The sequence below is a fragment of the Alosa sapidissima genome, chromosome 13 (genome assembly GCF_018492685.1).
Source record: "Alosa sapidissima isolate fAloSap1 chromosome 13, fAloSap1.pri, whole genome shotgun sequence".
Lineage (NCBI taxonomy): Eukaryota > Metazoa > Chordata > Actinopteri > Clupeiformes > Clupeidae > Alosa > Alosa sapidissima.
In genome coordinates, this window is record NC_055969.1 from 9,166,421 (window position 1) to 9,194,109 (window position 27,689).

At 41.2% G+C, this 27,689-nt stretch overlaps 1 protein-coding gene across 1 annotated transcript; it reads right to left on the reverse strand.

Moving 5' to 3' along the window:
- Positions 1-1,021: 1,021 nt before the first annotated feature.
- Positions 1,022-27,672, reverse strand: LOC121680439 (integrin alpha-2-like). Its single transcript, XM_042059829.1, has 30 exons — positions 27,491-27,672; positions 23,443-23,566; positions 19,119-19,228; positions 18,741-18,832; positions 18,519-18,633; positions 18,106-18,233; positions 17,843-17,991; positions 17,452-17,602; positions 13,857-14,022; positions 13,541-13,614; positions 13,056-13,194; positions 12,581-12,726; positions 11,921-12,064; positions 10,707-10,910; positions 10,404-10,534; positions 9,236-9,399; positions 8,550-8,698; positions 8,259-8,369; positions 7,994-8,079; positions 7,057-7,198; positions 6,586-6,678; positions 6,421-6,497; positions 5,657-5,740; positions 5,402-5,504; positions 4,770-4,880; positions 4,285-4,395; positions 3,144-3,257; positions 2,843-2,932; positions 2,424-2,540; positions 1,022-1,966 (listed from the first exon to the last, which is right to left on the reverse strand). Exons 1-30 carry the CDS (start codon positions 27,537-27,539, stop codon positions 1,874-1,876), a joined length of 3,567 nt encoding a protein of 1,188 aa, XP_041915763.1. The 5' UTR covers positions 27,540-27,672; the 3' UTR covers positions 1,022-1,873.
- Between the last annotated feature and the right edge of the window lie 17 nt (positions 27,673-27,689).

The following is a 27,689-nucleotide window of genomic DNA, read 5'->3' on the forward strand; positions in this document are numbered from 1 at the left end:
TGGAAAAAATTGAGAGACCACTGCACATGTTTCTGATGTCAGACTACAGTTGCTGAGTGACATTTGAATAAGTTGACGGTAATATTCAAACAGTGGTCTCTTCATTTTCTTTCCTCCAGAGCTTTATATTACAGTAATACACACACATTCAGGGTAGGAATTTCATGGCGGCCATGGACGGCCATGGCCGTCGTAGCCCCTTGGGTTGGCCGTGAGGCCCCTTTGAAAATCAGAGGTTTACAGGCCACGGTGGCCTTGGTGCCCCCTTCTTTCAATATTCTGCTTTGCGTCCTACTAATAGCGATTTTTATTTAGCCTGTGGCCTGTCAAAATGATCTTAGCATTCACAGCGCAAATTAATTTAGTCTTTTACGCAGTGGAGAAAGTGACAGCGCAAAAAAGAAAGTGCGTCCAAATTCACCCATTCTCAGTTGAACTACTCGCGAAGTAGCCTATTCATCACACAGACATCCCAAGTATCACATGAAAGGGCTTTTTCTCAGCTTTTAAACGATGTTAGCCGATAATTGCTGTGTTGAACGGTTCGCGAGAAAAGTAAATAATATAATTCAATTTAATCATACATTCTACTGAAGGTTTTGCGTCCCATGATCTCCCTACCCATTCATCTCGGTGGAATACTTTACGAACCCTTCTTTTAACACATAACAAACCATATATCAGAATAAACAGGAGACCTTACCGAACACAAAGGTGTAAAGCAGTCCCCTGTACAGTTAGCCGTTCCAGAGTAATCCAGTTTTGAATTTGCAGTAAAGTTCGACATACATGGATGTCTCCAAATTTGGGCTTTAAGTTTTACAACGTGTTTAAATTGTTCCACATGATTTCATAACGGGCCAAATACAAAATAAATGTTACAAATATCGCCTAGATATTGGTAAATCAGAGGACAGCTGACTAAGAGTTTGTGAAAGTAGACTTAATGATCACAAAATGCTAAGCATGCATCTGGCTATTTGAGTTTCTTAAAGCTGAGCTGCGCTTAAATTGTTCAATACATGATTTCATAACAGGCCAAATATAAAATAAATGTTATATATAGCCTAGATATCTGTAAAGACTTTTTTTTATTATTCAGACTGTTTCTAATGGCTTTCTTATTTGAAATGGTGTTTCTAATATTCAGTCTGAAATTCATTTAGTCTCAAATAAATTAACATTATAGCTCACATTTTAAAACACCCTGACTATATGCCAGCATACACTGAAACATGTGCATTTTTGCATCAAGTTATGTTGATTTTACAGGACGAATATTGAAAAGCAACAACATGATTCTTAAATATATACAGCAGATACAGTATGCTCTGTGATTCCGTAAATGAAGCATGTCTATGACTGAAATACCATCATTTGTTCAAGTCTCTATGTCAGATATATATATATGCCACCCAGCTTTTTAGCAAATAATACTGAATGCAAGAACTCTGACTGTTCACTGTCTGACTGATCGTAGCCTTATTACAGTAGTATGACGTAAATATTTGGAACCTATAAAGCACAGTGGAAGTCCACCGACATACACAAAAAAGATACTAGATGAAAGAGATTGCTATGCCAGCATAGTTGTCTCATTGTCCCTTCTCTCCGCCACATCAGAGAGTCTTCTTAGTTCCTCTTTGGTTCATAAGACATTACCCACTTATTGCAACCCCCCAAACCCCATCCTCCCCCTCCCTTGCAAATGCCACACGCCAAGTATTGAACAACGTCTTTCCACTTTCCACTGTTCGTCCTCCCAGGTCACTCCCACATCACCCTTGTTGGACCCGAGAGGTAAAGAGTCTCTGGATTAGTCTAAGTGCTTGTTATGGGTAGGGCTGGGATCCTGCATCAGTAGACTTTGCCTCTAGGGGGCGTTGTTTTTCAACACCTCAGTTTCACCCTCATCTGCCTCACCGTCCTTCATCAGCGGCTTGTACTTCCTCTTGAAGAACCCAAGCTGGAAAAGCAACACCATATTTTAGCTTAGCATAACATTTCTATATATGAAGAGTTCAGATGCAAAACCCTCTAAACGCCACCTCTGTCAAAAATCATGGTGAGTGAATGCTCTCCATAGTATATGTTAATTATGATAATTTAGCTTCAAACACCGCTAAATACTCTATTCCTGGTCTGAAATAATTATTTGTAGGCAAAAACCTATAGGTTATTTAAAAAAGTTAATTGAAAAGAAAAGTGGTCAGACAGATTTAAAGGATTTTGCATCTTAATATATATAACACACACACATTCACACTATATACATACATATATATTACCTGTGTTTTTTCACTAGTGCAAAAGTCACAAAGACTATAAACCAAAAGATCAATATACATTATATCCCACAAATATGTTCATATATGAGCAACAGACTTAGGGAAAATGTACAGAGAAAATGAACAATATTCCACCTTCCATAGTACTGCCGTCGCTATAGCCAGAAGAAGCAGACCACCCAGCACACTCCCCACGATGACTCCAACGGGCACATCGCCTTTCCCGCCAAGTTTGCTGATGGTCACTTCAACCTATAGAGGTCGGAGAGAACAACATTCACAAAACAGACACCTGCTATGAGTACTGTGCATCCTTTAGCTGTTCATTTCGCTCTGTGCTCTGAAGAGGGCAGTTTACACCAATAGTACATATACAGTGGGTACATGATCTCACAAATGCATGTTTAATACATACACAGGTAACTTTTATGCTTTAAACGCTATGCAATACAACCACTCTTCTCTATCTCATACATTAGTGTAAAAAACACTATTGTAAGAATCGTAAGATGAGTAGAACACTAAGTACGGGATGCTTGTTGGTGTGGACCTACCTCACGGTGTTTGTCTGTAATCACTATCAGCTCTGGCTGGGCACTCTCCATGTCAGCACTTACACTGAGAGTCACGGCCTGAAATGATGCCTGTACAGAACAAAACACAAAACTCATAAACAAATCACCCATATAGCTTAAACAAAGCACTTACTCATGTATAAGGGGAGGACACCAACCTCAACCTTTATTTGATATACTGTATACCTCATGTCAAGTCTCTATATGTTTAAGTTTTATATGTCAAAGCACCACAATTTATACATTTTTATCCAAGTAAAGGTAAGTGTTGGTTACTTACAGAAGCAAAAGTGCCTTTCCATATCCGTGCTGTCACATTCACAAAGTACTGGCTCTTGATGGCCAGGTCTTTGAGGACACATTTCATTGATTCACACGTCGAGGTCTTACAGTCCTACAGATTGAGCAAGAATATTTAGCACAGGATGGACATTTATGATGTATCCTTCAACAATCTCCCCAAGCCTAGCCTAAGTTGTATAAATATGCATTAAGCCTTCTCCCCAGTCCCAGTAAACATGTGGCAATTGCTCCATGCTCGCTAGCTAAGACACTTTTTAGAGTTTAACACGGTTTTAAACTTGCGTTGAGTTGAATATGTCACGTGACTTCTTACTCCCCATTGCTGTGTCATCAGCACCTCTGGTTTAATCTGCTATAGTGCTTTACCTTGATCTCATTTGCTGTGTCTTCAAAAGTTTTCGTATCATCCACTAGAGGGCACCTGTATGTGCGTATTAGCAGAGCCGTATATGTAGAGAGGTTGGCCCATAACCTATATACCTATGGTTTGGCCAACTAGGGAAGCTATCCTATTATGCGATTGGTTCCGAGGCGGTCACATGGTTCTTAGACGCCATGTTTCATACCAACATTCATCAGATCTCCATTAACATAGCACAGTGAATAGTGGACAAAATATAATAAATTGATATTTGAAATTGATAATAAAAATATAATTAATTATAAAAAAAATAAATAAAAAAAAGGCCAACTGTTGTGCGTATGGCTGCAGTGCAAGACCGGGAAGCGGAAAACTGTTGTTTATTGTCAGTAAAGTTTAGGGGAAGTAGGAAGTAATGTTAGGAATCTCTGATCAATGTGATTGGTAAGGCTGGACCAATGATTTCAGTTAGAGCCTGTCGCGCAAGTGTTGCAAACGTTTCCCAATCGAGAGTCACCAGACTCTATTCATTTCGTGAATGAGTTTGGATTATTCCAGGCTACTAAAGCGCAGCTCAGCTAGCGCATAACTGACAGAGCAATGGGCCCCCATGTGTCCAGGCTGAAAGGACCCTCACACCAAGTTCCAGAAATTAAGCCTATTTATTGGTATTCCCTAACAATCAACAGTCAACAGCTTTAGGCGGGTTTCTGAAATGTAAACACACACACATACATTGTGCACATACTGTACTCACCAGTTTCTCCATGTCCCCGAAGGTCTCTTTGGTAAAGGTGGCTGAATGAGGACTGGACCCTATCTTCAGTGGGTCGATCAACCTGCTCCCATCACAGCTCACTTCACTGGGCTGGGGAGAGGGCTAACATTAGACACGATCTAGCTAAACCACTATGCTACAGCTCCTACTGTATACTCTCAACAGCCAAGATAAATTAGAATATAATCTCTGAGAGCCAAAGACACAATGGTATACAATCTGACTCAGGAAAATGTATGTATCTATAAACTACTTTGCCAACTAAAAGGGATGTTGCAAAATAACTTTGAGTCACAATTTTTTGGGGGTTACCTCCCACACATTCTGTAGCATGTCATCTATAGTAACGTTGATGCATCATCATGGGAAAGAAGCATGCGCTCGTACCTCACTTCCACATGGAAAACTCTTAGATTACACACATCATAACATAACATGCATTACTGTGTGCTGGAACAACTTACTGGTGCAGTCTTCACTCCAGTCACGTAAAGCAGTGGATTCCCTCTTTTGGTTTTGGTTGGCATGGAGACAGTAAGATAGACCAGGTTAACTGGGAAGTTGACTGTGGAGGCCTGTTGGGGAAAAATACTACATATCACCCTATGCTGTGACTGCAGAGAATATGACTAGGCAATCCATGTCAATATACTCTACTCATTCATTCAATTATATGCAAAACACTTTTCAGTAAATATTACCTTAAATCTGCATTATGAATTTCAGGTCTAAAACTATTGAGCAGGCAAACACATTTCCAACCTTTTCTGCCTGGCTCACAGTGCATAACTACAGAGTGGGAAACCCAAGTGTGTTTATCTGCCCTTCACATGGCTGCATACCATTGATATGAATGTGAAGATCATACCAAACATAGCCGTTTATAAAAACATACCTCAAAAAGTGGCAAAATTTTAACATAGCGTTGCTTTAAGTGAGCTTATAGCATACCATTTGTCCATAGGTTTGCATGTAATTAAGTATATGCAAAGAGAAGAAGGCAAAACATTTTGGGTATACTCATGTCAGTGTCAAGTGTATTTACAAACAGGAAATCAAGTCTCTTTGTACTTTTATTTGATTTCCCACCTCCTACCTTCAGCATGAAGTTGAATTCAGGGCCAATGTCATCATAGCTTGTAACAGTAGTCTTGACACCGTCTTCCTTTTCAACCACATAAAAATTCATGTTGGCCTCCCTGGTAAGACCAAAGCAAGACAACAAATGAGTTGCAAAGCATTTTTTTCTTAACAACCTTTATTTCATTGTCATAGTAGTGCACAACTGACTTTAGACTAGACAAAAGCTAAGCAACACTCAAGTAGGAGATGTCTGACTTTGTGGTCATACCTGGTGATAATGATCTCCGAGTCATACTGCACCGGAATAGAGAGAGACACCTTGTTATCTGTGGGAGTTTCTTCTTTGCTGTCACTGTAAGAAAACAGAGAGACTATTGGTCTCATGTTGGTTGAGGTTGGTTAAACTTGTTGGCAGTGATGCAGCCTGGGAACTGGAGCATCATTCACACATAAACCATACTGAAACTACCACAGTGTCTAGTGGCAAGCACATTATGTACTTCTAGGCCATAGCCAACTCGCTATCTGAAACATACAAGCTTATGCTCAAAAGGTCCACCACCACATGTTCAATTTCCCTAAAGAAATAAATGCAGATGAATACTATACATAGAAAGGTGATGAGGTATTTTCATTTTTATTGCAGTTTGAAGATGAGACTTCAAAAGACAGGTTTTGAAATATGTTTCAAGTAGAACATCCTTAAGCTGCTGATGCATGGGGCAACTTTTTGAGCAATGTTGCAGGGCAACCACATAACCAAAATAAATTGTTGCCCAAAGTCAACAGGCCAGACCCACAATATGGAACATTGTCCAGCAAATTCAAGTTTGTGTTGCTACTTACTGTGTGGCAAAACACATGTACTGTAGAGCATTAGACAATAGATTAATTAAATATTAACCAAGTTAGATTTTGCAAAACACTAATAGAAACACAAGCTCTAGGATATATTCTGTAGATTACTTATAATATATGAAATGAGAAATGTAAAAGAAAAGCAACTGTTACAAATTAATATTTAACATTTACCTTTGGGCTTCAAAGTTAACTCTGGCTTCTTTTTGCAGTTGGTCAAAATTGAAGTCAAAGATTAACTCAAATGTCACCTGTAGACAATGAACACAATCATTAAGTTCTAGTAAAAATATTGTTTGTAAGTGTAATTAATGTGCATTATGCTAATCTTTGTCTAACCGTTTGGTCTTTCTCCAGAGCAGGGTAGCCCACTTGGCAGGACAGGCTTTGAGATTCGGCCACGGCCGTGCACTTCACCTCTGTGCCGTCACTCTGAAATAAAATGCACATAAACCTTCTTTTCAGTATGGATGCAACACATTGGACTGTATCTGACAGCATATGGGAGTAAGAGTCCAGGGTCCATGAAGCACTGATCCCACTGATCCACCATTTAGACACAGGAGGAAGTAATGGCTCAAAAGTCTACAACTAGGTCTGGGTGTGATCTCTGACATTAATATATAATATATTAATTAATACATCAATATACATAGATAAGATAAGTCTCCAACATCAATATACAACAGGAAAAAAGACACTGTGCTAGAACATAGCTGACATGAATATATTTTACAGTTGTACTTTGAGGTAGCTACAGTAGTACATAAAGGATAGTTCATATGGGCAGTACATGTGTTAAATACATACAGGCTGTGTGATGGAGGCGTAGAAGAGGTTCTTAGAATATGTGGCGGAGACTCTGGCGTTGTAGGCATTCTCCTTCTTGTTGGTCACTGACACAGTGAAAGACAGTATTCTGTTCTTCTGGCTCACCAACATGGGAGAGGAGCTGCATAACATGACAAAGCCCAGACATTATGTAACACAACAGTAACTAATCTTGTGTAGCCTGGTTAAGATTCTTTGTAAACTTCGTAAATGGCAACACTCTGAACATGTTCCACACAGCTCTACATGACTGAAGAAGCCTATTGATTTTCAGATACACATGTATGTGATACAAGCACTTTAGGTAACTGTATAAGGAGCATTTCCCTGAAATGGCTGACCACCCATTCATCAAATCATGACATGTACAGTGTCCTGTTTTATGGGAAAACAATGAGGCAATTGAGTGAGGGAAACCCTAAAGGCCTGCGTCCTTAAACAGCATACATGTATGTAAAGTCAATCAAAAGGCCAGTTAAAGACTGCTAGAACATTACAATGTGCTGTTGTTATTGTGAGTCTGGAGTTTTCAGCAAAGCCTTGGCTGTATGTAGTTAAATTTTTAAAAAGACTTTGTTAACTTTATTAAGGGTGGTGTCATTGCCCACATTAAACCCTAAAAAAGTGTACAATTTTCCATGGACTTTACTGTCTTTCTTTGTTAGCTACACTTCCCTGACTGGATTATATTAGATTATACTACATAGTGATAATTTATTCCATCCAGCAGTATCTTACATGACAAGAAAAATGCAGAACAAGAACACACGGAACAATAATGAAACAAGTGCAGCCTTGCACACTGTCTATCCACCACAATTGTACATGAAACTGTCTATATGGTCGAGTGCACTCATTATGTTGATGCCATTTCTCCAGTCACTGGTCAAGTACACTAACTTTCCTGTTGACTCACCTTGACTGCTGTCCACTCCTCTTCACACTCAGCTGCAGGTTGCTCACACACACGTCGTCTGTGCCACAGTCCTTGGAAAATGGGATCTGAGCCAAACAAAGGAAATGCATTCAACCCTGGGTATTTTTACAAATGCACTTGATCGTTTTATGTCAAATTAGCTCAGTGCATTGTGTACAAACAATAGATTGGAGAATAACCAAATAAATCAAATGCATAATTCTGCCAGGCTGGTATTTAGTTCTACTTAACCGCAGACACTCACAAAGAACTCCCACGCATTTTTACTGAATGCGTCCAAGACGGGATTGGCGTCTGGATTCTGGAGGGCGATGTCCACTCGCAAAGCAACAGAACTGACAAAGTCAGGCGCCTCCTGCAAGACAGTGAAATAAATGTGTCAGTAACTCCTGTCTCTCTACACAAGCAGCATCAAGCATGAACAAACTTTGACAATAAGAGTAATATCTTTGTATTGTTATATCACTCAAATGTTACATACTGCATCAATTTACGCATGTGAGTTTACAGTAGAACAGTGTGTATTCCTGCATACCTGCACATAAACTATGTGGTCTTCACACAGTGGCTGCGTGGTGATGCGTATGTCTTTCTGTACAGTGCGTTCTGAGTTACTGAACTGGCCTCTGGAACTGACTCTGGAAGACTGCAAGTCCGCATCCAGGGTGAGGTTATATGTTATGGCTTTAGAAAAAAGATTTGTGGGGAAAAAAGACGAGCTTTATATCATGGCAGTATCGTGTGCTAGAATACAAAGGCATGAGTAACTTGTATTCTAGACTACCACTCAGATTACTGTCAAATTTAGAGAATCTAAATCATTTGTCTGTACTGTCCATCTACAGTCGCATCTCAAAAAATTAGAATATCATGAAGAAGTCCATTGCCTTGTCCAGACAGAAAGATAAAAGGCTCTGGAAACCATTGTCGGTGTTTTGACTTGATTAGCTGATTAGAGCTCATTTCAGGTCGACAGCCGTAATCATCGAGATTGGAATAACCAAGATTAAAACAAAACAAAAAAAGGCTTAAAATATTTCACTTGATGTGTATTGCTTCTGGATTATATGACATTTCATGACATTCGCCATTTTTTGAGATGCATCTGTATGCCTCAAAATGCAAGCCCAGATAATAAAAACAAAACAGTGCAAAAAAGAAAGTCATATCACATTGTGTTCACAGTGCAGTGCATTTCAGTGCATGAAGGGACAGGCTTACCCACTGGTCCTACAGGCCTACTGGGCCTGAAGCTGGCACTGAAACACACCCTGGCAGTGAAACACGAGGCCTGCCTTCCGCCTAAGCGGCAGTCCTTTTTCAGGATGCTGATCTTGTCAGGCGTGAAGGAGGCTTGAGCAGTGACTGCAGCCACGCCTCTGGACCTGAAGATGGGAGGAGAATTAAAGAGAACCATTGCGTGTTAATCTGGTCATATTAATGCAATACTGTTAGCTAACATGTGATAATGGAGTGGCTTAGTGGTTAGAACCATTGCGTGTTAATCTGGTCATATTAACACAATACTGTTAGCTAACATGTGATAATGTAGTGACTTAGTGGTTAGAACCATTGCGTGTTAATCTGGTCATATTAACGCAATATTGTTAGCTAACATGTGATAATGGAGTGGCTTAGTGGTTAGAACCATTGCGTGTTAATCTGGTCATATTAACGCAATACTGTTAGCTAACGTGATAATGGAGTGGCTTAGTGGTTAGAACCATTGCGTGTTAATCTGGTCATATTAACGCAATACTGTTAGCTAACATGTGATAATGGAGTGGCTTAGTGGTTAGAACCATTGTGTGTCTGGTTTTATTAAAGGAGAAGTCCGAAGTCATGACCCATGAGTTTTCCCCCAGATCGAGCAGTGTAGCTGCCTTGCTAACTAACTAGGTAGCACCGTTTTTGTTTGTTTCTTTTCGTAACGGCAGTACTCGGTGACCTAGACAAACCGAGATCTTTGTGAAAAAACTCCGAACTTCTCCTTTAATTTGAGGCCACTCAAGGAAAAATGGTATAAAAAGACACAGCTGGATGGACCCTCTCTTCACTTAGCCATTAATGTGGAGGGAGGTAGGAGGAGTGGGATCACATTGGTGATGGAGAACACGTAGACCTTCCCCAAACTAATCTACTATTCCCATGGCAAATCAACACAGCTGTTCCTCTGCTACATTTGGAATCATGGGAAAGGAAAAACCAACCTAAATGTCATTGGCCATGGAATATCTGGCACTCAGCATATGGCCTTTAGCATTCCAAATCTGCACTTTTACAATACATCATACATGTACACACATATATTTAGAACATTTAATAGCAATACATGTAGATTTATCTAATAGCAATATTTAAATGTATGGTCTTCATGGTGTGGACTCACCATAGCTGCACCACCTTCCCATAAGCTCCTACTGAGATGTCTGGGATAGTGTCTCCGTTCATGTCTCCACTGCCATCCAGAAAGCGTCCAAAGTACTGCAGCGCAGGGTCCACCTTCAGCCCCACAATTCTCTACAACAACCAACACCATGACGTGACTACTTGGAGCACCGTAATGTTATTACATGAATTAATGAAACTATTGTTACCTTTAGCTGCTGTGATCAAATAGCAGGTAGCAGTTAATGCTTTTGTGTTCCACAGGATAAACATCTGCCTAAGAAGAGGTATTTTACAGGTATACCTGTGAGTGTTGCATTCGGATAGTGGTCTTGTCTCCAAAATAGACGTAAATGACTCCATGGCTGTTGTCCTCCAGAGGTGCTCCCACCACAACGTCACTGAAGCCATCCAGGTTGAGGTCAGGCATGGCAGAGATGGCCATCCCAAATCGGGCGTTCTCCACAGCTGAAGAACCGACTAGGATGCCCTGGTCACTCAGAATCCCCTAAAATGATCAATCTAAGGCTTAGCCCATATATAATATCTACAGACTATACAACAGAAAATATATCATTTCTGAAAGCTACAGGCCTTCACAGTGCAAACAATCAGAGTCTGTCTGCCAGTAGATATCCCCTCTGATTCAGCAGAACAGGCAGCCAGAGCTATTCCCTTATATGACAGTGGAAGTTGTGATGACTCCTCAATTCCTAAACCAATATTTTTGTTTCGACCACTAGATTATTTACAAAGGGACACTTTAAACAGTGATCTAATTGAATGGTTGAAATTCTGCTTACAGACTACTGCCCTGTATTTCACAATATTTTCTCTGGCACCCTGCCCACTCCATCCATGGTCTTGATAGAGCTCCTGGCTGAGGGGATATCCCGGGCTTTCTGCTGGGTAGTTAATAATAGCCTTTCTTTTCTTGCGCTTTTGAGAGCATGAATAAGTTTGCTTCCTGACATGGAACAAATGGGAAAGAAAGCTCAGTAGAACAAAGCTCAATTCCTCCCACATTCCAAACTTATTTATTACAAAGCTTTTTTTTTTTTTAAGGAACTAATGATTCTGAATCAGTCCTAAATCAGATATATCAGATTTACTCTAATATGCCATTGAAAAGCTCTGAAGGAATAGATCTTTCGTAGATTTTTGAAGAACTCAACCCAACTCAGTCCAGGGCTGGGGGAGGATCTGGGTTGTCATGGAGACCCATTTGCCTTATTCAGGTTGCGGCCGTTGTAAACCAAAACAAGGCTAATGGGTACACAAACCATGGGATTGTTGTGTTCTATGCATTCACCAGTAGATGGCGAAAATCCATTAATGATATAGTCAGTGTACCCTGTAGCCTCTTTTTGGTTTACACAATGGCTGCCGTCTGAATAAGGCGAATCGAGGGCTGTTTGATCAATGACAGCACAGGGTTCTAACTCATGATGGTGAGGATGTGACCCATAGGCTCTTACTCATGTTGGTGATGATGTGACTAAACAGGCTCTTACTCACATTGGTGATGGAGAACACGTAGACCTTCCCCATCTCCTTCTTGTCCTCACTCATAAACATGGGCGCTCCCACCAGCAGCACGTCCGTCACGCCATCTTTGTCCACATCCACAGGACACAGCACACTGCCAAAGTATGAGCCCACCTACAAAAGAAACACAACAGTCAAAGCAGAGTGTTGAAAAATAACCAGATGCATAATTGACCGTCAACCGATCAATCAGTGTGATAAATTAACAACAATTCCAATATATGTTGGCAATTCCAATATATGCATCTTTTTCACATGCATTACAAATATTTCATTACATTGTGATGAAATAGCCCAAATTACAGCATGCCCAAGTAAATGTATAGTGTAACACAGATAAAAGGTGTTAGGTGTTTTAAGCCCCCGACGTTGTCCAGGCAGCACTGCATGAAAGGCACTAGGGTTAGGCAAGGATTAAGGTTAGGGTTAGGTGCCTTGATGTCGTGGTCACAGCGCTGCCTTGAAGTCGACGGTGGGGGCTTAAAACACCATCGAGCCAGATAAAAAGCAATGCTATAGACTGGATTGTGTCCATGAATCGCACTGGTGACATGACGACCATGAATAATCATTTCCAGTCATGGTTGTCACAACAGATTAACTAGGACCGTTTGGCATTCATGGAGTTACCTGAGTCCCCCTCTGGGTGTCTATGATGGAGGCCTGTGCTGAGCTGTCCAGTGTGTAGACCACGACCAGGCCAGAGTGGTTCGCCCGCGGGGCTCCAGCCACAAAGTACTCAATGCTGCCGTGCCTCAGTGATGTCACAGAATAGCCTGAGGGAGCAAACAAAGTACTGGTCTCAGCGGACAGGACAGTAGAGAGAGTGACAGGAAGCGAGTGGGAGAGAGACATGGGGTGGGATCAGGAAATGACCCTGGGCAGACTTGAACCTATCTGTTTTTTTTTATCTTGTGGCAAGATATCAGCAAGAAATTACCACAGAAACATTGCACTCTTAAAACAAATGTGTTAGAACAACAATTCTGTTGCCCCTATTTGGACATAGAGATGTGTTAAAAACAACACAAGTTGTGTTGTTTTCAACACATTTGTTTTAAGAATGTGGAAAGTATATCTGGAATATTCCATCCACTCCCCTCACCCAGATAAGAACTGTGGTTCCTGTCATCCAGAGTGGTTTCAAAGACTTTCTGGGGCAGCGTGTCAAATTTCTGGCCTGTTTGATGAACAACCGTTCCACTCCACCCATACGCTCCCACAGCTCCAAACATCAGGCTATCCTGCAACAACCACACCAGAGTGAGCCACAGAGCCCCTTTAAACATGAGAATACCGCAGAATTGAATACAGTATACACAGGTAAGGCATTGCTACAAGCAATATTAGTATTAGTAGTACAGTATGATAGTCACATAATATTTGCATATAAAGTCACATCGATATTCATTTGCTCCCTTTAATCAATCTGAATGGAATTACAACTGCTGGTTGAAAGAAGGTTGTATATTTTAACAACAAACAATACAAGCATTCCATTCAATGAGAAAAATGTAACTTCAATATATCATATGTGAATGTATGGTTGTTGTGGTGATGGGTAATGGGAATAAGGGAATAGCAAAATACCTTTTTACTGGTCTGATAAGCACTGAAACCAACTTGGGCAAACTCCATCTGGAAATTACTACCCTTGCCAGTTCCTGCAGACACCATGACCATAACACACACACACACACACACACATACAGAGAGGGAGAGAGAGAGAGAGAATACATACATCATACACACAGACACACACACACACACCGCAGTCATGGCTAATTAGAAACAATATGGTAACTACGTACAAACAACCACAGTTTATTTTTGACCACTAATCATAGCTAACAACAATTAGCATGTCTGAGAGCAGATGAGAAGGAAAGCAAACAAGGACACATACCCTCTATGTTGAAAATGCGTTCTCCCAGGGTTCCTGCTATCTTCAGCAGGGCTGCTTCCTCAGACACATTAAAATAGTGTCTGTCCGTTGGGGTGCTGGCTATAGACTTGATTTCTGCAATGAGAGTTTTGGGATCTATGCTGTTTCTGTTGTAGTAACCAAGGACCTGAAATGCATGAAAAGTATCCATCATCAATACTGAGCAAAATGATTAAAAGCCTTCATGTCACTCCTCTCATCTTCTTTACATACCCATCCCCACCCATCAGATCAGGAACCTTAAAGTGCATGACACTGCAAGAGAGTTTGGTGTGGATGAACTTGACTAGCCTGCACAGAGTCCTGACCTCAACCCCATAGAACACCTTTGGGATGAATTAGAGTGGAGACTGAGAGCCAGGCCTTCTCGTCCAACATCAGTGTGTGCGAGCTCACAAATGCACTTCTGGAAGAATAGTCAATTCCCATAACAACACTCCTAAACCTTGTGAAAAGCCTTCACAGAAGAGTTGAAGCTGCTATAGCCAACCCAACTGCCCCATGGGGACAATAAAGTTACCTACTACTATAGCTGCAAAGGGTGGACCGACGTCATTAAACCCTACGGATTAAGAATGTGATGTCTCTTAAGTTCATATGCGTGTCAAGGCAGGTGTCCCAATACTTTTGGCAATATAGTGTAGCATACAATCATCTAGACCATTGGTTCTCAAAGTGGGGTCCGGGGACCCCCAGGGGTCCGCAGCACATTGTCAGGGGGTCCCAGACAAAGTTTGCTACAAAATATGAAATTGTCTTAAATGGCGAAAAATGCTACAGTATCAGTATTTGCCCAATTGATCTGCTGATACGTTACATTAATACGTCAAAACACTTTACTATTAATTAACCGCCAACAAAATGAAAGTTATGTGAAGCAAACACTATGTGTTCAACACAATAGGCCTACATTTGACAAAGAAACAACAATCCTTTAAAAAAATCCCACATACTGTCAAAGTTTGCTAACATGACTATTGTGGTATTAGCACTCTGTGTTTTTAGAATACATATAACATAAGCATCTAACAGAAAAAAAGGGTATACAGCTACATGATTAACTTAAGTTTTATGTGTTGCGATTATGAGGGGTCCTTGGAGAATTTTCCACTCCATGAGGGGTCCCCGGCCCACAAAAGTTTGAGAACCCCTGATCTAGACAGACACACCATCAAGATGTATAAATAGCTAGAAAGTGATCTTCAGTCTCCAGTCTTCAAGGGATCTCTCTTTACTGTATCATGTGTATAAGTAGAATGTTGCAAAACTCCACAGATATAAGAATGATCACTAGATGTTAGGATAGGTTAGGTCACATGGTAGGGAGAGTACTGACTGACAGGTGGGGCTTCAGTGATATCATTATCTGTGGCTAATTGGTAAAGGCACACCTGCGCTGGGAGGCTGGGTGATTGTTTTTTTGGGTAGGCCTCCTGCAGAGGCCTGGGGACATGTGTTTTTGTTTGCCATAGGAGCTAAAGGCAAACTGGAATCCCCTCACTTTGGTTAACATTTTTGGATTGTCACCACTTAAAAGAAAACTGAACAAAGAACTTGATGATTGTGCTGGCCATAGCACATGGTTGGTCTTAGAGCCATGGTTGGTGTTAGGGCTGTGGGAGCCACAGGTAAGGGACCTCTCACAGGGATCTGCCAAGCTGATGCGCACACACACATCCACACGCTAGGTCAAACTTCCACACATTTCCATCACATAGGGCTAGTGGATAGGATTAGCTGTTGTGGGGTTTCAGTTATACTCTTTTACGTTGCGAATTGCGGGAGGCTTTTAGTGCTTATAGTCAGTGATGCCAGTAACGCGTTACTTAATAAGTCAGTGCCCCTCAAAAAGGAACATTTAAGACCCATTTCACATCAGACTACACAAAAGTGTACCCAATTGTCTCATAAGAGTAAAACATAATGAAAGTCTTGCACACTGCACTGTTTGTAACAGCGACTTTAGCATTGCTCACGGCGGGTTAAATTATTGCAAAAGACTTGTTGAGGTGAGTTTAACAAGTGTAATTTCATTCGCATATTACTCAGGCCTATACTAGATGGCTAGTTGCCAAGGCTACATGAAAAGGCCAAACTACCAAAATCTACATATTTTACTATCGCAATTTCTATCAATAGGCCTTCCTTATTTGGTGTACTGACTAGACATTATTGAACAAACATCTGAATTTCAGTATCTAAGTAGGTTAGGTTGGGATGTCTGCTATACATTGTTGACATTACTGTTAAAATGCACTTCCAGTATAGTGAGTATTGGCAAAACCGGTTATCATTTTTATGTTGAGGCGGTGGGGGTGTTGTCGGCAGCTGCTGAAAGTAACTAATAAAGTAACTTGTAATATAACTTAGTTAATTTTAAAATCAAGTAATCAGTAAAGTAACTAAGTTTCTTTTTAAAGGAGTAATCAGTAATCAGCACGAGATTGTATGGTTGAGCCAATCAGGACGCAGGGTGGGAGTTTCATAGATGTGACATAGCGTAGAAGCGACTGTGAGACTGTTATCAACGTCAATAGCACGTCAATATATGACGGACAAGTGGCTTATTCAATCATATGCAAGCATTTTTTGATTAGGCCCAGCCTTCTGAAGCAACACTCCAATGGATTGGTCCCAGATGGATGAGTGGAGCTAGGCGGAACGAAATTCATCTGGCGAGAGTCAGGTTAGGCCTCACCGCCTCATAACACTAGACCTTAGACATTATGACACATATCTTTACTCAAAAGTACATATACCACATTCATCAGATCCTATGTAAACATCATCATTCAAGGCCTTTAATTCTGATACTAAACTCTTCATTAAACCCCCTAGGGGCGAGTGTATTCAGTGTGAAAATCCACCATAGTTCCCGTTTAAGGAGCAAGTTGTCCATATCCCCACCTCTTTCACAGCTTCTATACCAATATATTTTAGTGATCATTTGAAATGTATAGCAACTGGGCTTTTTTGTCATGGTTGCGGATGGCACAGAGGTGCTCAGTGATTTTGGTTTTCAGTGCTTCAGTGTTTTTACTCAAATTTTTTTGGATATCTCTGCTTACAAGTGAATATTGGATACAACAGGTAATTCTGGGAAGTTTTTCTCCCTTTTTCTGTTCAGACATTCCGTCTGAGATTTTTTTTTTAAGACGGTTGTACGCAGAGATATCCAAAAAGTTTTGAGTAAACATTGGCATATTATGGAAACTGATCCTACACTTAAAAATGTGTTTAAGAAACCACCACGGGTGTTTAAGAGTGTAGTGTTTAAGAGACCACCTAATCTATGGAATATGTTGGTAAGGGCAGAATTTTGTTTGTATAATACAGTATGCCCAGCTCATCCCCACTGCTAATGTTCCTTTCCCGGATTTCCTACTGAAAAAACAATTGTTGCAACAAAACAAATGTGGTCGCACGGTATTTTGTTTGTACAATTCCCATGTGGGCATGTCTGTCTGTACATGCAATCCAAAAGCTCTGTGCACAATCAAGCGTTACATCCGAATGGTTACAAATGATCCCATACTTCTCAGCCCATTTTACTTACAGCAATACTGAAGCGGGTGATCTTCCCCCTCTCACACGCTGCAATGACTTGGTCTCGCAATTCTTTGTCATGAGACTCCCCATCAGTCACCACCACCATTACTTTAGTAGCACCCGCACGACCTCCATTCTCAGGGAGAAAAGCATACCGACTGACACACAGACACACACGCGCGCACACACACACACACACACACACACACACACACACACACACACACATGCACCCACACCATATATGCACACACACGGATAAAGAGGGTAAGGGGTGGATGGAGAGAGACATAGACAGATCATATTAATCTTCAAAGACTACTGTCATGTTTGTTTTTGCCGTGAAGCTCCAGGTGCTGGGAGTTGTGGTCGGCATCAGGTGTATATGAAATAAGTACCTGGCATACTGAATGGCTGCAAATGTTCTGGTCTCCAGTCCACCTTTCTGTTGGATTTTGCCTGCAGCAGCTAGCATAGCCGATTTGGTTTTGTACGAATTCAATTTGAACTGGAACTCGGTGTCCTCCCCGTACTGCAGGACACTGACCTAAAAGAAAACGATTAAAATAGAAAACCTCTTAAAATAGAATCTACCTGCACTCTGTAAGAAAATGTGTCAACATAGTAATTTAAAGATAGAGAAGAGACAATTCTAACCCACCTGAGTGTTTTGGGGTCCAATGTCAAGGTTCTCCAAAAGTTTCACAAGAAAGTCAGCAACTGGCTTAAATGGATAGATGCTGTTTGAACCATCCAACACAATAGCTACATCCATTGGGCCTCCACATGCTGTTAAAATATTCAGTTGAAATGTAAAATTCAATAATACAGGCTGAGAAAAGTTATGAAATGAATTGAGTAGCACTCCCTGCATTGGTATTTTAATGAATATGCTCTGTACACTTTCTGCAAGTAAGGCCAATGGTTATTGCTATGCTTAGTAACTATTAACAAAAAATGCATACCGGTACGCATGTTTTCAAAGTCCAAGTCACATTTATTATAATTGTACAGTACAGTGTTAAGAACTGTACTTAGGGTATAATATCAGTTGAGAAATGTACAGACTCTTACTTTGAAGGGCAGGAGCAAATGCAGGAAGTGAGCTGAATCGTGGGGTGACCTCAGCACACACCCCAGGGTAATAATACTGACTGCCACACCTCTGGGCCCAGAGTGGCCCACATGTCTGCAAGGGTCAACACACACAACAATCAGAAGAGATTTCAAAATGATATGAAAGAACAAGTAGGCCTAAGTTATTTTTTTATCAAACTTCACAGAAAGGAACATTACCATGAAATTGTCATTGTTTGCTGTTCGCATGAGTGTCAAACCCAGACTCATGTTGACGTTGACATCCATCACAGTCGGTACAGCGACTGTGTCTGCAAAAGGTGAAATGAATGAACTGCATCACTCATTACTGAAATGTCTCTCACATTGCCACAGGTTGTTTTGTAAATAGCTCTCTTGACTGTGAGAAGATAGATATATCAAATCCTGACTTGAGTATAGAAATGACTCACAAAACAGATTCTCAAGCGCTAAAATGAGTGGGTGCCTCTTTCACAGATGGCTAATGTCAGCAAAATTTCACGCAGCATTTTAAAGTATGCAGGACCTCTGGTGTTCCTCTTGAAAATGTCTGGAATGGGAGCAAGGCATTCTTACTTTGGAGATTCAGTCTCTCACAGTTGGATCCTGGGCCTGCGATCTCACACTTGTAAATGTCCCCTTTCCTATTGTCAGGGGTTCCACTCCAGGGAGAACCCACCAGCAGCCTTGAGGTCCGCACCAATAACACACATACACACACACACACACACACACACACACACACACACACACACACCATGCACACACAACATATGCACACACAACATATGCACACAATATTGTAATGTTTACTCCAGATTTTCAACAACATACCATTGTTTAATCTATTTAGAGTCAAGCATAGCAATTCAGTGTTCCAAATTTCCCACATAAGTCTGTAATATCCTGTGATGGCAATTGTTAAAAGCTTCCATCATTTCCTTAGAAAATTCTGAACAGTGTACACATTTATTTACAACTATTTTAATGTTGTATATGCATTATGATAAACCTTAGTAGGATAAACATTAGGATATTCAAAATAACAAAAAAGAGAAACGACTGGAATCTCAAGGTGAAAACAATGGGAACCTCAAAAGTGCTGATGACATAAACTGTCAAAACATAGTAGCTGCTATCAGACCACCACTAAGATACAGTACTACATCCTCTTGTAAAAATGAGAGAACTAAAAATCAGATTGCAGCTTGTGTAATAGCTTACTTAATGACTAAGGCCAGACAGTGTAGGTGTTGTAGTAAACGCATTTAATTATGTGTGTAGTTGTCTGCAAAACTGCCCCAACCCACAGATAAAACAGATAAGCCTGAGTGGACAGACTAATGACACATCCCAAGAGACTAAACCGTGCATTCCTGGCGGTGATATCAGTGGACAGTTTACCACAAAAACAAACTAACAAGCTCACTCTAGGATTTGTTGGCACCAGGAAGAGGAGTGTTTGCTACGAGTCATCTCTAAAAATGATGATCATGAATGTATTACCTGTACCAGCACCAGTACAGACATATTAACCTTTATCAATTTATTTACAGTCCTACTCAGGCAAGGTATTCACATTCTGTTACTCCTGACTGTCATACTTACACCCATGCACCCATATATACATAGGACACCCATACCCAAACATACATATACACCTGCTAGATGCCTTAGCACACACACACACACATACAGAATCATAATGATCATGAATGTCACCATACACCCATACATCCATACATAATTTTCAGTATCCAGTACCCATTCATGGCAGATCTGTGTGTGAATACACTAGCATATACTCTATACACCTGTGTAACAACTCAAAACTAAGTATGATAACAGTCTTTAATTAGTCTCACTCTAATAGTGAACGGGAGGTTTTCCTGTTTTAATGAGACAAATACATTATGCTGTTACTTTACGCTAAACAGGTATTCTAATATGCCTCAGAAAGAGACTAAACAGTCCCTTCCAAAGAAGTCTGGGACACGTCAATGCTCAGAAAGGGTCAAAGGGTTTAAGTATCACCTCAGTTTCAGTATGCGTGGTGCTGATCAGGGTCTTTTAACTTATCCCAGAGAATCGACTGACTCAGGTGGGGCATTGAGTCAGCTGTGTGGGTGTCTGAGGATTGGGAATGTGTGTCACAGGCTTGGCGTCTGCTCCCAGTTCCAGCACAAAAGCTCTCTGTGTCACAGGAAGTGGCTCATTTCAACGCAGAGGGCAAGCTCTGTCCTGGCCTTGTGACGCAACAGGGAATTTACTCTGCTGGGGGAGTTCCCACACCGTTGCTTCTCTTGCATGTCCCTCTTGCTTACTCCTCCTCAAAGCCAAAGTATACAGACTTTCAAGACTGCTCGGAATGCTCTGGATGTAATCTTAACAAGACCTCACACTCAGTAAACGTTTTATTTTTTCTTCTGAGCTAATGCAAACCTCAGTAATCCTGAATATAGCATTAATCAAGCTTAGTTCTTTTTTTTTTTTAAATCTACTGTGTTCAAACAAAGTTTAGTGGTGAAATGTGGAGTATTTCGATGTTCAAAATATTGATGTAGTATCGAAACCACAAAGAAAACACAGCTGCATTTACATTAGGCCTGCTTTTATCCCAAGCAACTTACTATTGAGCTTCATCCACCAAGCAATCAGGATGCTGAACACTCTACCCACTCTCCCATCACTGACAGCCCCCCCCACCCACCAGCCAACCAGGAACCTAGGAAACTAGGATCCTGTCTACCAAACCCCCCCCCCCCCCCCCCCCCCCCCCCCAGTTACTTCATGTAACTGTTAAGACTATAGAAATATACAACACAACTACCTCTATTTTTTTTTTTAATATATGTCCTATATTTCTATTTTGATACATACATGTTCTATATTTCAGTCTTGCACTTTAATTTAATGTTTATTGTCTATGGCTATGTCCATAGTATGTCTATGTCTGTATTTAAAGCATGTCTATGTCTGCATGGGAAAGTAAGAAACGAAATTTCAATTCTTTGTATGACCAGTGCATGTAAAGAAATTGACAATAAAAGCCGACTTGACTTGACTTGATTGAGGAAGGAATGACAATCAAGTTCAAGTAGGTTAGGAAACTTGAGCAAACTAGCAATTCTACAGAATCTGACAAAAAGGGCTCACAGATAAAATAGAAGAAGTGTACAGTATTTTCGCCATGTTAGACGGGTTCAAAACAAAGATTCACACATGGTGAATGCTTTAAGATGGCTTGCAACAGCTGGCAACGACGTGCAACATTTAATCCACACCGCTGCAACTCTTTCTGCAACGGTTTTGTCTCATCGTAAATTTTTGGTGTGAATTGGGCATTAGAGACAGAAAGTGATCTCTTCAGAATATACATCTTCAGATGGGCATTTTACTGCATTTGTGTACATTTGTTCGCCCCTAAAAGTAAAAACAAATGCACAGGCCCACTGAAACCAAAATGCACAGGCGCTTTAGTATATACAAACAAAACACATGACTTCACTCCACTGCAACAGGCACAGGAAATCCTTTTAACCACAGATCTGCTATATATATATATATATATATATATATATATATATATATACAGTATATAGCTTTCCCCAACATGTTAGACCTTATAAACTAAAGTCTACAGATATTTACCACAGTTTTCCACCTTGAAATAAGTTTATGAAAGCTACTGAAAACATGAAAAGGGTAATTTGAGCAGGAGATGGAAATGGAGTTGCAAAGGCAGGGCAGTGTCCCTGGAGGGCCAGATAGAAAAGACGACATTCCTTCACTTGGAATCTGTAGGATGCAAGTACACTGACGGAAAAGGAGGAAGTGGTTCATGGCTAGATAAATGCAGTGAGAGGAACTACACAGCAATGATGAGTGTGTGTGTGTGTGTGTGTGTGAGTGGTATAAGGATATATGGATGTCTTGTATCAGAGGGTATCAAAAGAACACTAGCATGCATGTTCTGGCGTGATAGTGTCCATCTAGCTTAGACATGAGTGAGCATGGGGTACATATCTGCGGCGTGGATGGTGAACATCAAACATCACACCAACCCTGCTGAGCAAGGCCATTTCTCATCAGAGAGGTGCCACTGGACACAGCCTGCGAAACCAATGCTCACATGCAGCAGGACTCATTTCAGTCTGCAGAGATGACTACAGGCTGATGCAACCTGCAACTTCCTTACATAGCTTTGCACTGTCTGCTTCTCAAAACAAAGCTGTGAATATATAGCCTACTAACCTAGCTGGACAAATATACCCTCCTACACACATCCTGTGTTTGTACATTGATTGATTTTGCATTAAACACATAAACCTTAACATGGCAGTTGAAGGACTTGACATTTGATTGCTTGGAAATATATTAACAGCATGTTGTAATTCATACAATTGTTATGACCCTCTCTGGCTGTCTGTGCTACCGCGGAGCCTTGGCTGCCTGGAGACAGCAGAATGCTTGATTGCCAATTAAGCCACACCTGTGCGCAAATGGGCTTTAAAAGCGCGAACCAGACACACACAGACTCAGGCTCACAACATACATTCATGCACGCACTCACTCACTCTCGCATACATTTCCCTTTCACTATACAACACACATCCACCACTCTCGCCCTGATTTTCCTGCCGGCGTTCCAATCACTTACACTCTCAACCAGATGATCCCACATCCCCTAGACATACTTTTGTGATACCAATGAATATTTGTGATAATTTCATTCAGTGTTCGTCTCCCTTTCATGTTTTCTGTCCACACGAGCCTGGGCCGTAACAATGCACACACACACACACACACACACACACACACATACACACACATACACACATATATACATACATACATACACATACATACACAAACATACACAAACATGTTGAGGCCATACCATTTCCCTAAGTGATTGGTGAATTGCTGAACGGTGTAACCAAACTCCTCGACCGCAGGTCCAGAGAACACTTTGGCTCCTGACGTCCCTACATTAAAACTCTGGCAATGTGGAATCAACCAACCTGTGAAAAGAAGAGGATACCATTAATATGCATTGCTTATTATACATTCTACTCTTTATACTGAAGAAGTAGCCTGGGTGCCATTCCGAACTTAGTCCCGCCCACAACATTTGAGGTCGGGAAGTTCGGTCTGGCATTGCTCCAATGTGGAGCAAGTATGCTCGCCCTAGATCGGGCGGACCAATCAAATCGGGCTTTACGATGATGGAAAGGTGAGCAACAACGCCTGGTCTATCACATCATCTGAGCACGCTTAGATTAGGCTTATGTTTGAAACAAAAACGCTGTGGCTAGAAGGATACATGGCTTTTAAGACCCTGTATGGAAAATGCATATTATTTAATGAGGTTTTATAATGAAATTTATTATTTCTGAAAACTTTGGCCAAAGTTGAGATGTGGGAAAACTCGTGGTTTCACTTTCATCAAGGGAAAACAGCGCTGTTGCATTGCAACATGTTCCCTTGTTCGATTGAAATCTCTGATTGACCACCTGTTCGAGGGATTTGCGACAGCCTTTCCCAGCTGTTTAACATGTTTGTAGAACTATTTTTAAAAACGGAGGGGATATAGGCTATCAGTTTTACCCTACTACGTATCTCTTAGATTTCGCTAATGAGTGTTGTAGGCTAGGAGTTATTGACGGCACTAACTTTTACAAAAGACCAGAAAACAATGTTAAGGCATTTGTGGAGAAGAAGAATGGTTTGTGTGTTTTCTTCCTACACCTCACGGTAAGCTATTTCGTTGCTCTGCTCTTGCAGAGGCATTCCCCCCCTGTATCGGTTGAAACACGCCCCATAATTATGTCCCAATGGAGCAGTATCAGACTCATATTCTGACTAGAATTGAGTATGACTACGTCAGGCTAGTGAAGAAGATTAACACACTCAATATCACCAAGTCAAATCATCTTGTTGCTTAGACAGAATGTGTATATATATATACTCTTTTGGTCTCTGCATTTATCCCAATCCGTGAATTAGTGAAACACACACAGCACACAGTGAGGTGAAGCACACACTAATCCCGGCGCAGTTAGCTGCCTGCATCAACAGCGGCGCTCGGGGAGCAGTGAGGGGTTAGGTGCCTTGCTCAAGGGCACTTCAGCCGTGCCTACTGGTTGGGTTTCGAACCGGCAACCCTGCGGTTACAGGTCCGAAGTGCTAACCAGTAGGCCACGACTGTAATGTTTACAGAAGTGTAAACGTGTGGTGTTAACTTTACTGAAGGTGTAATAAACTTGACACTACACGTTGACAACATTACTCAGTCAAAGCAACAAAATTACTTGTCTAGATTATGTTGAGTGTGCTAATCTTTTTGTACAGTGCCATAGATATATACTACATGCAACTTGATACCATCAGTGCAGGATGATGAAGTGTATTTGTTTGCTTTTGTTTTATTGACAAAAATAAGTTGATAGTCTTCATTACCCTTTGTAGGAATGCAATCGAGTGCCTGGCCATAAAAATATATTATACAAAAACAGACAAATACTAACAGGGCAGCTTAAGTGATGGCGTCTTGAGATATGACATCATCAGATACATTGGGTGGAACTGGGACTGGGATTCAAGTTCTGGCATTGACGTGTATTAGAGATCACCAAAATCTGAACAAGCTGTGGCACGACCCTATCTTCCAGTCAGTAGTCTGAGGCTAAGACATGTCAGAGCAATGGCAGCTTACAACTAAACATAGGGGCAGCAGAGACAGAGAGACTCTTATTAGTGCACTGCTGAAGATCACAAACAGTACTTATCACGCACAGAAGGATCAAGCCAGAAGGATTGCACCTCTATTTTTCTCTGACTATCATCCACAAGCCATCTATTCGACTCTCCAAAAAATATCTAGGAACAGGCAGAGTAAGGTGACTCATTGGCTCTTCAATGAACTTCCAGTACAGAACAACATCATCTACCTAACATGGTATAATTTTCTCATGAGAATCTCTCATGCATCTCTCTGTAGTGGGACATTCCGACAATCGTAGAACTTCTACACACAAAGGTCATCTAGGTTCAGAGCAGGACATGTTCAATTTTATTACCATGTACAAAGCAGAAAAGAGAGATGGAGGAAGAAACAAACGACAAGAAGAAGCCCTGCCACACCAAAGTGTTAGAATTAACACCAAAGTCTGTAGTCTGTTAGACTTAACACTGTGGTGAGCACACCAAGAGTATCTCTAGAACCAGAAAGTCTGTAGTCTGTTAGACTTAACACTGTGGTGAGCACACCAAGAGTATCTCTAGGTGTTACCAGGTTGATCAGCTACTCATTTATTGTCATAAGCTGACACGTTGACATTAAATGAGTGGGAGCTTCATGAGGTCTTCAACTAGTGTTTATCTGCCAGCTCTTTCCTCCTACAGGGAGTGGGTGGCCCCCATCCTCCTCACCATAAGCATTTTTCTGTATACCACACAAAAACTAACATCAGCAAACACTGGAAGATGGCATAAATCAAACAAATCCAAAGCAAATCCCACAAACCAGAAACTCAATGAGGGGTATTTCTTTTTTCAAAACAGTGAGACAACATGCTGGCACATCCACTCCAGAGTTGCACAATAAGACACACTTCCTATGTTTACAAAGGTGGGTCACAAAGACACACCCCTAGACAATGTGAATACTTATGACTCAGCAGGGGTCACTCAACATCGTACTTGTAAAACAAAAATAAAGTTGGGGAGTAATAGGCAATGCAAACAGTTTCGTCCTTACTACTGCTGTTCCACACTCGAAACCCATGTACCATTCATCCACCATTCTAGAAGTCTGACGCTTTGAGCAGCCAGCCTTTTATTGAGGGTGTGGGTCTCAGTATATAGAAGGTCACTGTCTGATAATTCAGCCTTCATGGTTTCCGTTTTAATGCTGGCAAACAGATTGGGTCCTGCTTCAGAGTCGCTGAGTGACAAGTGTGGAGAAATTCGCCCCTGAGCTTGACCACCATGACTGAGGTCACCCATATGCTCACCCAGTGGGCTTCCCATCTGTCACCGTGGAAACGGGAATTCCAGGCAAAGGGCGAGCTCTGCGGCCAACAAAGAGGAGCTTTTTAAAGGGAATACGACAGTCTGGCACGACAGACATAGGAAACCAGCATGACAATGTGCCAGAGAGAGAGAGAGAGAGAGAGAGATTGTCATTGACCCTTCTAACTGCTGATTCTACTCCAATGTAGTTCCACACCACTGGCTGCTTTGTGGTCAGTAAGCTGAAAAACCCAGTTTAGATTCTAGCTCTGTGTGCTATAGTCAGGTGGATCTGCCTATCTGTCCTGGCCAACAGTAGCTGTTTTGGGACCCCTGACAATCCATGACAAAATGCTGTTAGTGAAGAGGTGAAAGGTGTTCAGGTATCGCCTCCAAAAAGTATATGGACTCGGAGGGTTGAGGGTCAATTGAACACATTTGTCAATTAATTACCTGGGCCTTTGATAACCTGAAAAGCATTTGGGTTATGCTACTGTTGTATTCGTGTAATATTAATGCAACTCCCCACAATCATTAGCTACTGCTAGATCTTTACATCTGTGAATCCCTACCGGACGACTGTTTTCGGGGCAGATGGTTAGACCCTATCTTGCCGATTTAGGTAGCATGTCGATCCGTGATCCGCCGATTAATGGCAGATTTAATTTCAATCAGTCCTAGCAACTGTTTCACATTTAAATGGGCTGTAAATATAGTGTACTTTTTTATACAACTGGCATGTTTAATTAAAAATAAACAGTGAATTGACCTCAACTTTACACCAAAAGCCGATAGCAAAAAGGAATCCTACGCAACACACCCTCAACACCACCAACAGCAAGGTGCACACATACATGCATGTTGCGCATTTTTTTAAGATGAACACTAAGTAAGTCAAGAAACATTCACTGTTCCGGAAAGGCTGAACTTACATTGAATAAAAAGCAGCAACGTAAACATCTTGTGAAGAAATATGTCCATGTCCGAACGTCTGTGAGGGGTAAATAACTTTGAAGACCAAGCAGAACACAGACCACCAGATCACGCGGAAGGCGGACCAGCAGAGACTAATCGTGACGTAGACGAAGTTGCCTCACTCCAGGTAATGGCTCTCACATACCGACGCCTCAT

What these genes read in the sequence shown, in the direction of transcription:
- LOC121680439 (XM_042059829.1), bottom strand. Translation starts at nt 27,539, where the DNA reads ATGGACATATTTCTTCACAAGATGTTTACGTTGCTGCTTTTTATTCAA. An exon ending in ACCAATCACTTAGGGAAATG is followed by an intron (nt 19,229 to 23,442) that starts GTATGGCCTCAA and finishes GCGGACCTCAAG; the next exon opens with GCTGCTGGTGGGTTCTCCCT. An exon ending in TCCGAATGCAACACTCACAG is followed by an intron (nt 10,535 to 10,706) that starts GTATACCTGTAA and finishes TGGTTGTTGTAG; the next exon opens with AGAATTGTGGGGCTGAAGGT.